Source organism: Rutilus rutilus (assembly GCF_951802725.1).
Source record: "Rutilus rutilus genome assembly, chromosome: 13".
NCBI classification, from domain to species: domain Eukaryota; kingdom Metazoa; phylum Chordata; class Actinopteri; order Cypriniformes; family Leuciscidae; genus Rutilus; species Rutilus rutilus.
Genome location: NC_140218.1, coordinates 6754500 through 6768046, shown reverse-complemented (window position 1 = coordinate 6768046; position 13547 = coordinate 6754500). Strand labels below are relative to the sequence as shown.

Here is a 13547-nt window from a genome sequence, read left to right as displayed (position 1 = left end):
TAGATAGATAGACAGACAGATAGATAGATAGATAGATAGATAGATAGATAGACAGACAGACAGACAGACAGACAGACAGACAGATAGATAGATAGATAGACAGACAGACAGACAGACAGACAGATAGATAGATAGATAGATAGACAGACAGACAGACAGACAGACAGACAGACAGACAGACAGATAGATAGATAGATAGATAGATAGATAGATAGATAGATAGATAGACAGATAGATAGATAACTATAAATATAATTCTCATTACCTTAAAACAAGCTTATTCTCTGTACTGTAATGTGAAAAAATAATTAAAAATATTTAATGTATTATTTAAATTATTAATACATTAAGAATGTAATGAGCATGTAAACATTATTTTTTTAGGACCATTTTTGCAATTGAGCCGTGACAAAGTAATTTAAAGTACAAATATCCCATTTATATGAGCTCATAAAAACTGCATATTATAGTAAGCTATATACCGTATATATATATATATATATATAAGCTAGTCCTGCAGAGTTCCTCTGAACCCCTCCACCTCCCCAGCTCCACCTGTCTAGATCTGCTACAGGATTGATGTGTATATTAATGCAGCTGCAGATCTTACAGGCTCTCAGGAGCGTGTCTGTGTATCTATGAGCTGTACAGTCTATACTTGCTCTACAGCAGATCTAGTCCACCAAGACCAAATACATGACAATAAAGTACATCTCTGTCCCATTAGGCTACTGTACTCATTAATATATTGCACCATAATATGGAATTGAAAATCATCCAGTTTTCAATTCTGTATTATATAAAGTTCTTTTTAATATAGGCCAATATCAAAACAGTTCAACAAAGTTAACACAGTCATGATGGATACTTGACAATCTGCATAATATATATTTTAATACAATTTATAATGTGCAGGGTTAGTACATTAACATGTAACAAATGTAAAGTCATCCTCGAAGCTAAAATTTTACTTTGTAATGTGTTGAATATTAATATTTTTCTTACACAAATGCATCGCTTTGCTTCAGAAGGCCTTTATTAACCCCCGGAGCCTGTGGAGTACATGGATAGATGCACTTTTATGGACTTTAAAACAGAAACAGCCATTCACTGAGCTTGGAGCTTCACAAAGCTTGGTAGAGCCAGGACATTTTTTAATATAACCCCGATTGTATTCGTCTGAAAGAAGATAGTCATATGACTTGAGGGTGAATAAATCATGGGCTAGTTTCCATTTTTGGGTGAATTATCCCTTTAATAACACAATGGAGAGAAGAAAAAAAATATTTGTAATATTTTCTAACTGTTTTATCTCACTCCCTAAGTGTTGCTTCGCTTCATCACAAAACTGGTATTTCCCGACGCTCCCTGATCGTGTCGCGCATGCGCAGATCATCGCTGCGCCGCTAGTGGCCGCTGTTTCCTCAGTTCGCGCTCAGGTTTTGTCACAGCAGCTGAAGGCCGAAAACATCCGACAGCATGCCTCCGTCGCACCGCTTCTGCTCGCGTTTTAACCCAAACAACGCGCCTCTGGTGCATGCAACGGGCTCTAGGGTTTATTAATCCAAATATTCGCTCTTCTAAGTCGAGTGTTTCATACAGTTAACTCATGAGTGTCGGTTATTGCGCCGCGTAAAGACGCACAAAGAGGGAGATTATGGAGTGAACGCGCGACTCGCGGCCGCTAGACTCATCATAACAATAACAACAATAACAGTAATACTGCTATGGCACTGTCTGTGATCCAGGCGTGTCGTAGTCTGGCTCTGTCCACCTGGCTCCTGTCCTTCTGCTTCGTGCATCTGCTGTGTTTGGACTTCACGGTGGCCGAGAAGGAGGAATGGTACACGGCGTTCGTCAACATCACATACGTGGACCCGGACACGGCCGAGGTGCGGACTGAGAAGACGGAGTGCGGACGTTACGGGGAGCACTCGCTCAAACGCGAGGCCAGGGGCGTGTTGGCGATGCCCGCCACGACGCAGGACAGACAAGCGTGCGACCCCAACAGCAGGTTCACCCCGCGCGCGCACGGCGCGTGGATCGCGCTTATCAGCAGGGGAAACTGCACGTTCAAAGATAAAATTAGACACGCCGTGGGACACAACGCGTCAGCTGTGGTCATATTCAACGTGGGATCCTCCAACCCCAATGAGACGATCACCATGCCGCATCCAGGTGAATGCACGTGCGCTTGAGAAATGTCTAGTTATGACAGGTTATGAGTGATGGCTAATGCACATGTGCTTATGTGTGATGATACATGCGTAATATTTGATTTGATGAATGCATATGCACTTATTTGTGTTACTAAGTGCATATGCATGCGTAATATCACATATGCATTCATTAACACACATAATTAGAAATGCAGTTACGCATTTATCATATGCACATTAGGTTATGCATCATGGTGAATGCATGTCATGCAAGTTTGCTTGTGTTTTGGTAAATGTGTGATGATAAATGTCTTCCTTAAATGTGATGGCTTATGCATGTGTGATGCATATCTAGTTATGTGTGTTGGTGAATGCATATGCGATTTGATGTATGCATATGTAGTTATGTGTGATATTAAGTGTATATGTGTTGTTTGTGATGGTAAATGCATGTCTTGTGTGTGTTTGTAAATGCATATTAGGTTATGCAATATGCATCAGTGAATGCATGTCTTGCATATTTGACAGTGTTTTGGTAGATGTGATGAATGCATGACTTCCTAAATGTGATGGTGAATGCATAAATGTTTTAAAAATGATAAGTGCATATCTAGTGATGAATGTGTTATTGTAATTGAGGTTTATTGTGAGATCCAGCTGTTCACAAATGTCTGATGTAAACAAAGGCAGCTTACGTTTATTGCTTTATTTCAAGCTGTGTTTTTGTCTCTTAAAACACTTCACATCATGTGACTGGGCTTCTACTGTACACGTCCTGAGTAATATGAAATGCCATTATTAAAATAAGTAATTTGTTTTAATAACATGGGTTCTGTATTAATGTAAAATAGTGAGTATTTTGTATCAGAAAGGTCAGTGTTTGAATATGTGCGATGCTGCTGCGCTCCTGACCAGAGTTTGCAGGCGTCCAGCTGTGTTTGCATGTTCTCACACATCTGGAAGTCGTGAGGGATGCTTTAGACATGATGTTGCATTCAGGCTCGACTGGATCACATCATTCCTCGTCTCAGAGGAAACCTGTTGCGCTGTGAGAGTTTTATCTGGCGCTCTTATCTGACCCTGTGAAGGGCTGGAGAAATGTTGCTTGTTTAGTTCCTCTCTTTGTTCTGTATCTTTCATTCTCACTTTGAAGTTTGCATTTTCATCTGGGTTAAGGGGGTTTTCACTGCTTTTAAATCAATCAGGGTAATTATTGGTTACAAAGACTAAAACTATTTAAAAAATTGTTAATTGGAATAAAATATAAGTATTGCATTAAAAATTTAGAAAATTTAAAAATAGATATGTTGCCTTGGCAAAAAAAGTAAGTTTGAGTTGAAGTAGTGAAAAGTGAAAGGACATGCCGGAGATTAATAAGAACTAAATGCATACCTAGTTACGAGTGATAATAAATTATAATTAAAAATAAATGGTTAATACAATGCAATTGTATTCATGTTAGGTTATGAGTGATGGCTTATGCATATCTTTTATATCCGTTGTTTTGGTGCATGTGTAAAAAATGCATAATTGTGTGTGCTGGTGAATGCATATGTGATTTGATAAATGCATGGATATAAGTGACGATGAATGCATATGTAGTGTGATTGTGTTTTGTGTGATGATAAATTATGTGTGTTATGTTAGGTTATGCATCATGGTGAATGCATTTGAATTGTTTTTGACTGATGCGTCATTATAAATGCATGTCTGGATTATGATGGGCAATGCGTAAGTGTTTGCATAAGTGCTTATCTAGTTATGAGTGATATTGAATGCATATAACGTTATGCGTGGTGAATGCATGTTTGGTAATAAAACCTGAAATATAAATAAATTAAACCTAAATAGTAATATTTAAAACGAACAAAAACGAATAAAAATGATGAAAGCACATAACAAAATTAAATGACTAAAAATGACACTAAAATTAAAATACAACCGAACTATAACGGTTTATAAATAATACCAAATAAAGTGCCACATTATGCTTTTTTAAAGGTTCCCAATCTGCTTTGGAATCTAATTCAACAGATTTACATTAATTCAAGGTAAAAAAAAAAACACGATTCGTTTGAAGATTCTGTCTCTCTAAACCCCGCCTTTCCACAAGCATCCTTTGCTCTGATTGGTCAGATGGCCCAGTCTGTTGTGATTGGTCTACACTGCTCTGATTGGTCAGATGACCCAGTCTGTTCTGATTGGTCTACTCTGCTCTGATTGGTCCTATCAAAACTCTTTCAGTCTCAGCTACAACTACAGTGTTTGAGGGTAAAAGCAGACGTCGTTCGTCGGCAGCCAATGAAGACTGGCATTATGGAAAATTATAACATTGTTACGTTGGTTTGTAACAGGAACTAAGACTGGAATTATTGCAACCCGTTTCAGGATTTCAGAATCACTACTTTCTTTTAGGAGACAACTTTATTCACATGCACTTTGATTTTTTTAAACTTTGCGGACCTTTTACATCCACAAACAGCTTTATTACACACTGCATGAAATGTTATATCTGAAAAAGCTGCCCTTAATTACTCTAGTTTAGGGTTTGGTTGACGGTTGATCTCTCTTTCAGGCACTGGTGATGTGGTGGCCATCATGATTCCCGAGCCGAAGGGTCGTGAGTTGGTTCTTCTGTTGGAGAAGAACATCACGGTTCACATGCACATCACTATAGGAACTCGAAACCTCCAGAAATACGTCAGCCGCACCTCCGTGGTCTTCGTCTCCATCTCCTTCATCATCCTCATGATCATCTCTCTGGCCTGGCTCGTCTTTTACTACATCCAGCGGTTCAGATACGCCAACGCCAGGGACCGCAACCAGGTCCAATCCCAATAAACTTCCTTTTATCAACTGTTTTGCTTAAAGTGTTCAAATACTGCATGATTACTTTAAAGTAAACCAAAATTGCAATATGGCTTTGTGCAAGTAAAGGGATAGTTCACCCAAAAATGAAAATTAGCCCATGATTTACTCTCCCTCAAGTCATCCTAGGTGTATATGACATTCTTCTTTCAAACGAATACAATCGGAGTTATATTAAAAAATGTCCTGGCTCTTCCAAGCTTTATAATGGGAGTCAATGGGTATATTTATTTGGAAGTCGATCAGAGCCCATCCATTCGTGATAAAAGTGCATCTATCCATCATTAAAGTGCATCTATCCATCATTAAAGTGCTCCACACTGCTCTGGGGGGTTAATAAAGGCCTTCTGACGCGAAGCGATGCATTCGTGTAAGAAAAATATCCATATTTAAAACTTTATCGACTAAAATAACTAGTTTCCAGCAGATGGCCGGATGCAAGTCGACTTGCGCCAAAAGAGTAACACTTGACCTGACGCACGACGTAATGACGAACGCGGTTGCCCAGCCCTGGTTGTTTGAACCGCGAGAGGCGTCAAAGCTTACGCTACTCCTACATCTACATTATACATCAAGTGTTGCTCCTGTGGCGCAAGTCGACTTCCGTATGGACGTCTGCGGGAAGCTAGTTATTTTATTTTAGTCGATAAAGTTTTAAATATGGATATTTTTCTCACATGAACGCATCTCTTCGCTTCAGAAGGCCTTTATTAAACCCCCAGAGCAGTGTGGAGCACTTTAATGATGGATAGATGCACTTTAATGATGGATAGATGCACTTTTATCACGAATGGATGGGCTCTGATCGACTTCCAAAAAAATATACCCATTGACTCCCATTATAAAGCTTGAAAGAGCCAGGACATTTTTTTACATAACTCTGATTGTATTCGTTTGAAAGAAGGTGGTCATATACACCCAAGATGACTTATCCCTTTAATACAGTCATAAATATTAGTATTAAAATTTTATAGAAATGTTAATGAAATGTTACATGTATAACTTTTCCAATTTTGTTTTATTTAGTAGTTTTTTAAATATTTTTATGTAGTAGTAGTAGTAGTAATAATAAATATACATTTGTAATTTAAAATAAAAGTATTAAGTATATAAATCTAAATAAATATAAAATATAATTTTCTTATACTCACATTTGTTATTTTACAGTGAAATATTACATTAGTAAAATTTCTAATTAAGTTTTTAGTAGTAGTAATACAATTATTATTATTTAGTTGAATGTAAAGTTGTAATGTAAAATAAAATAAAATTTGAAAATTGTGAAATATTACATTATTCATATTAAAAAAAAATTTATTTACTTTTTTTATATTTTTATTTAGTAGTAGTGTAATAATTATTATTTCAGTAGTAGTAGTTGTATTGTAATTTTACAGTTATTATATTTGTCTTAAATTCATTAACCAAAACAAACAAACAATTGCCCTACAAATCAGTTTTTTTCCACCCTGTTTGTGCAGCCCTGAGATCAAACCACATTCTTGTGCTCCGCCACTATTGCATAGTTCGCATGTTTGTGTGTGTGTTTGAGCGAGACCCTAAAACATGATTACAGGCCACAGGAAGTGACTTTCATCACAGGAAAACAACTGCAGTTGAATGCAAACACAGCCCTTCATTACAGCTTTTATGATAATAACAAAAAACAAACAAAGAGAGACGGATGTGGAAAATAACAGACTTGAGGTCAAACGAGACGTGCATTCATTAATCATCTTCTCTTCTCTGATTGGTCAGCGGAGGCTGGGTGACGCTGCCAAAAAAGCCATCAGCCAATTACAAGTGCGGACCATCAGGAAAGGCGATCAGGTGAACGGCAGATAAACATTGAGTATCCTTTTCTTTAAACCAGTGATTTCTGCTGATACTGAGTTCTCTGTTTGTGTGTGTGTGTGTGTGTGTGTGTGTGTGTGTGTGTGTGTGTGTGTGTGTGTGTGTGTGTTCCTTTAGGAAACGGAGAGTGATTTTGATAACTGTGCCGTGTGTATCGAAGGTTATAAGCCAAATGATGTAGTGAGAATCTTACCCTGCAGGTAAACACACACCTGACTGCACTGACTAGTTAACTACACTACACTACTAGATAGTTACTACAACAAAAACAGTCTAAATACAGCAAAAATCGAATTAGTTAACTACATTGAAGCTGTTACGTTATGTTACGTCGTTATGTTGTTACAGTACATTATGTTATGATACGATATGTTGTCACGCTACGCTACATTGTTACGTTGTTATGTTACGGTAAGTTACGTTATGTTGCGTTATGTTACGCTGTTATGTTACTGTACGTTACGCTGTTATGTTACGATATGTTGTCACATTACGCTATGTTATGTTACGTTACGTTATGTTACGCTGTTATGTTATGGTACGTTACGCTATGTTGTTACGTTATGTTGCGTTATGTTACGCTGTTATGTTACGCTATATTATGTTACGTTTTGTTACGCTGTTATGTTACGGTACGTTATGCTATGTTATGTTATGTTGCGTTATGTTACGTTATGTTACGCTGTTATGTTACAGTACGTTACGTTATGTTGCGTTATGTGACGGTATGTTACGCTATGTTGTTACGTTATGTTGCGTTGTGTTACGCTGTTATGTTATGGTACATTACGTTATGTTGTGTTATGTTACGGTATGTTACGCTGTTGTTACGTTATGTTACGCTGTTATGTTACGGTACGTTGCGTTATGTTGTTACGTTATGTTACGCTGTTATGTTACGGTATGTTACGCTACGTTATGTTACGTTATGTTACACTGTTATGTTATGGTACGTTGCGCTATGTTGTTACGTTATGTTGCTTTGTGTTACGTTGTTATGTTACATTACTTTACGTTATGTTACGTTACGTTATATGTAATGTTGTTACTACATCAAAAAATCTTAAATACACCCAAAAATAAAATTAGTTGACTATATTAAATCTAATGTTTTTAGTAGTATAACTATACGCTAAAAAATGTACATATTATATTATATGAATTACTACAACAAAAAATCCTAAATACATAAAAAAATCAAATTAGTTAACTACATTGAAGTTGATCTTTTCAGTAGCGTAACTATACGCTATTATTCGCGTAACTATTCTAACTATCTATATACATTTTATTGTTACATTTATTACTAATTTAAATATTCAGTGTAAATCTACACTGAATACAACAAAAAATCTCCAACAAAATTAATAATTATTCAATTTGACTACAAAAAGAGGATGTAAAATTGTGCACTAGACCATTTATATGACTCAAAAGAATCTGTGAATGTTTGGCAAATTAATTGAAATCAAACTGTTTGCTTGAAATGAAACTTGAGCGAGCGAGTAGATTGTGTTTTCGACTGATAATCTCATGTTTCTCTCCGTCTGCCAGGCATCTGTTTCATAAAGGCTGTGTCGACCCCTGGCTGGTGGACCATCGCACGTGTCCCATGTGTAAAATGAACATCCTCAAAGCTCTCGGCCTCACGGTTAGTGTTTTCCTCTCCTTCGCCGCTGTGCAGAGGGCTGGCGAGTGTGTCGTGTGCTGTTTGGACATGTTTTTTGTCCTCCTTGAGAAAGAGAAATGAGCTTAAAGGGACAGTTCACCCAAAAATGAAAATTCTGTCAGTAATTACTCACCCTCATGTTGTTCTAACCCCGTCAGACTTTCGTTCATCTTCAGAACACACATTAAGATATCTTTGATGAAATCTGAGAGCTGTCTCACTCCTTCATAGGCTTTTGTGTTATTGAAACTTGCCGGCCCAGAAAAGTTATTACAGACAATGTTTAAAATAGTCCAAGTGACTACAGTGGCTCAACCTTAAGTTTATCAAGCGACGAGAATACTTTTTGTGCGCAAAAACAAACAAATATAACGACTTTATTAAACGATTAATTTTCTTCTGTGTGGGTCTGAGTGAGTTCAAACCCGTTTCTGTCCCTCCATTGAAAACTATGTAACTACCACTTTGACGCTTCAAAAAGCCTCCTAAAGAGATTGTAAAACAAATCCATATGAATTGAGTGCTTTAGTCCAAAAATTCAACAGATTGAATTTAGGCTTTATTGACATATAAACATTGATCAGAGAACATGCTTGATGTGCGAGAACAAACCTCTCACTGGTTCTTCCGTTTACCACAACTGATGTGTGAGTTGATGAATGTTTATGTTTATATTAATAACAGAATTTTCATTTTTGGGTGAACTATCTGTTTAACAATATTTAACAGACAGAAGCAGACAGCTGAATTACAGTCTGAATAAATGCACTTTATTATTATTTTATGTATTATTATTCAATTATTAATGAATAATTATTATTAATTATAGTAATAATGAATTCGATTATTCAATTATTTTAATTTTATTTTATTATGAAACATTGGTGTTCACTAACAACATCAGCCTGTGTCTGACCAAGCACACTGATACTATTATAGTTTTTATTTTATTTTTAATTCGTTTTTATTTTTATATTTTCTGTTTTCATATTAATTTCAGTTAGGTTGTCTTTTTTTGTTTATAGTTTTATTAAATTATTTTAATAATTTTTGATATTTCAGTAAATCAAGTAAGTTTAATTTTAAGTTATTTTTTTTTCAAGTCACAAAAGTTTATTTTATGGTTTTAAGTTTAGTTAATTATAATAGCCCTGGTAAAGTCTCTGAATTGCTTTAATTCTGTGGCATTTATCTGTATTTCATGGATGTAGTGTAATTGAGTTATGTTGATGTGCAGTCGAGTGCCGAGTGTCTGAATGAACTTCCCCTGGACTACGAGCTCGCCGTGGGGGGCGTGGCTCTCAACGCCATGGTGATGAGTGATGATGTCATGGGCGGGGATGTCGCGGGGGGGCGGGACCCTGGCGTGAGGATGGTGGGTCTCCCTCAGGTCCTCCTTGACTCTGAGCCCCTGTCCCAGGACACCTTGCTAACCGAACAAAGTAAGTGTGATATCCGCAATGTCAGAAAAGTCCTCCTCTTCTCTATTGCAATGCATTGTGGGTAATATTACTACAAAAAAGTATTTAAAGTCTCCCTGTAGTCAATCATTTTATCCATTAAAACTCATCTTTGATCACCAAAATGACATGAAAAAAATGTCTTCATGCCTTAAAATAGCTTGAATGTAACTCGACACCCTTGCCTCATTTAGTATGCGCGGTTATATGAATATGCAAATGAGCCCCGCCTCCACTCACTCACTCGACGATCACACGTTGATCTGATTGGTTACAGGGTAGTTTGTGACGTCAGAAACACCAGCGATTTCAAAGCGTGTTTTTGAGACTGTCTTTGGTTCACTGCAGTTTTACTCAGCAATGGTGTCGACTTATGAATTTACACATGGTTTGACTTAAAGCGTATTAAAAACACCACATAGACACATAAACAACATTAAAAACTTGATTTTCACCACAGGGGGACTTTAAAAAACAATAACATGAAAATAGCAAACCATCCAGATGCCCTTGAGCATTTAGTATGGAAATAATAGACTTATAAGGAATATACTTCAGTGTAAACTCAATTTGAGGTTTTCAGACAATTAAGTGCACTTCCTTTTTCACAAGGCACTCTGTGCATTACGACAATGATTCTGATCTTGCACGCTGATTAATAAGGATAGCATTAAAATATAGACTCGATATGATGTTGCGTTTCCTCCACAGGTGAGTTACAGCCGATAGTCAGTGGGAGTTCAGAGGGGTCTCTGGCTTTGGGGGCGGGGCACTTGGACATGGACACGCCCTCCGACGACCCAAAGTGTTGATTTAGCCACGCCCACCGGACCGGGTTGAACGGGCTTCAATCTCAGAGGAATTTCGGCCAGTGACTCGCCGTTAAACACACTGCCTGCCGAGTACATACTCCGATGTTACGTTCATCCTCCTTCCTCTCTCCTCTGAAAAGCAGGGTTCATCGCCCCGAAGTGCACACTACAGTATGTACTTGAGCTAAAGCACTTGGCAGACGATCGGTTCTGCTCCGCTCGACAATCAGATGTTCCCTCTGTCTATTCTGTCGTTCGCTGCCTGTTCTGCCGTTGTCTGTGATTGCAGCGCAGTTGAAAGAACTATTTTGAAATCCGATAAGAAGTGGTTTATTTTTCTATAGAGAAGCATTTGATGTGCTCGAGTTCTGCAGTATTAAAGAAAAAAAAGAGTATCAGTATTTAGACTTTTTTTTTTTTTTTTTTTTTTTGGTGGGATTTGGCCCTTAACCAAAGACCTGGATGGATATTGTGCTGGGGGAAAACTGTGGGACTTTCTAGGACATGTGATGTTTGCTGTGCATGCAACATGCCCTGTCCACTTTATTTGATTTCAGTGGATTCCGTTTAAAGGGACAGTGCGCCCAAAAAACCCTTCATGCATTGTTTACTCACCCTTATGTCCTTCCAGATCTCTTTATTTTCCACTTTTCTTTGCTGTCAAGCTCCAAAACTCACTCTAAAAGTAATTGAGACGACGTGCACACTATATTCAGACATGAGGGTGAATAGATGATGATCATTTTCCGTTACTCGTTCTTCCTCGTTCGGCTTGACTGTATATTGTAAATAAGAGGATAATTTTGTCCATATGAGAGCTGTTTGTTTTCTCCTTAATTGCCAAGTTTTTCCATCATGCACTTTATGTATTTAGAGGTTGGAGTTCATTTTGAAATTGGGATTTCAGTCACAAGTTTGTATCACTCTCTGTATTACACACACACACACACACACACACACACACACACACACACTCAGTAGAGGTTTGTTCCCAGTATTTTGCACGTGTTTCAGTCAGACTGTGCTTTGAATATTAATAAATTTTAATGTCAGTTTTTTGGGCTAAACCCTGTCCTCCTCATTTACAGTGTTTCACATCTGTTGCGGTTGATGATGTCACATGATTCCGCCACATTTAAATGTTACAATGTTTCTTGTCAGTTAAAACCGGACATTCCAAAACGACTAATGAACATTCCAAGCTTCTAAATATTCTTGTAGTGTAATATTCTAAACATTCTGCACTCCGGATAGTGACGGTTGAAACAAATCCTTGGATTATTGCGAAAGTGAGATGTTATTGCTGTGTGAAGAGTGTTAGGATGTGGTGGAGGTTTCTCTGTGTCTTCTGCTTCATCTGAGGGACTAAGATAGTAATCGTTTAGTTCAGTTTGCTTGTATGAACACAGAAAGATGTTGCGCAACAAACAAGCCACAGTTACGAATCATTTACAGACAAGAAAAACAGATTAGTCACTCATCCGAGGAACTGAGAGAGAGAATGACATTCACAGTTTCTATTGACTTCAGTAGGAAGTGTTTTTACTCTTATAAATGTTATTTTATTCCAAATATATGTTGTTCTATATTAATAAGTATGTATGTATGTATGTGGGTGGGTGGGTCGGTCGGTAGGTATGTATGTATGTATACATATATATACACACATATATATATATATATATATATATATATATATTTATTTATTTATTATTGGCTATTAACTCACCTTTTAGTTTCGCTGCGAGCTTCAGCAAATTTGTGTCTGATCACAAAACTTGCCATCAAACCTAATATTACATTAAAACAGTGACTAGAATAACAAAATCATCTGTGCATAATTACAATTTATAAACAAGAATACTTGGCAATTACAAGAATTACAAGGCAAAGCTTTAGAATTATTGCAGTCATCTGCAAAATGAAATATTAATTAGAATGTAAAAGAACTGTTTTCTATGTGAATATACAGTAAAATGTAATTTATTCCTGTGATCAAAGCTGTATTTTCAGCATCATTACTCCAGTCTTCAGTGTCACATGATCCTTCAGAAATCACTATCATATGATGATTTGATGCTCAAGAAACATTTATGATTATTATCAATGTTGAAAACAGTTGTCCTGCTTCATATGTTTGTAAAAACATTTGTTTTGTTAGGATTCGTTGATGAACAGAAAGTTCAAAAGAACAGCATTTATTTGATACAGAAATCGTTTGTAACATTATAAATGTCTTTAGTCTCTTTTCATCAGTTTAATGCATCCTTGCTGAATGAAAATTTTAATTTCTCAAGGAAAAATCCCCAACTTTTGAATAGAAGAGTGTATGTGATGTATAGACCTGCTTTATCCGATGTCCTCATGCGCTGTGTGTCCACATGGGGGCAGCACCTGCATCATGAACTTCCTACACACGCAATAGAAATAGAATAAATGGATAGAATTGCAGAGGTATCTCTGAACTTAGAGTAGCATACTAATGTTTATGATGATAAACATATGGTTTTGTTGACTTTATTTAGGTGTAAATCATGCTGGTCCACCACAGTAGTTTGTGATTAATGGATGAGGCATTTGTAAAATTATTTTCAGTGTACAAACAGATTTCAATGTTTCTGTCAGATTTAAATGCGTTTTAAACGAATGCCTGATTGGCCTGATAGGATACAGTTATTGATCAGTAACAGACTCACACTGCATCTGTCCAATGGTCAGGTCTCGG

The 13547-nt window shown here is 36.9% G+C and overlaps 1 protein-coding gene across 1 annotated transcript; it reads left to right on the top strand.

Moving 5' to 3' along the window:
• The first annotated feature begins 1430 nt into the window (after positions 1 to 1430).
• Positions 1431 to 11889, top strand: rnf150b (ring finger protein 150b). Its single transcript, XM_084428626.1, has 7 exons — positions 1431 to 2178; positions 4735 to 4985; positions 6786 to 6857; positions 6999 to 7081; positions 8436 to 8532; positions 9788 to 9992; positions 10722 to 11889. Exons 1-7 carry the CDS (start codon positions 1728 to 1730, stop codon positions 10820 to 10822), a joined length of 1260 nt encoding a protein of 419 aa, XP_084284752.1. The 5' UTR covers positions 1431 to 1727; the 3' UTR covers positions 10823 to 11889.
• The last annotated feature ends 1658 nt before the right edge of the window (positions 11890 to 13547 follow it).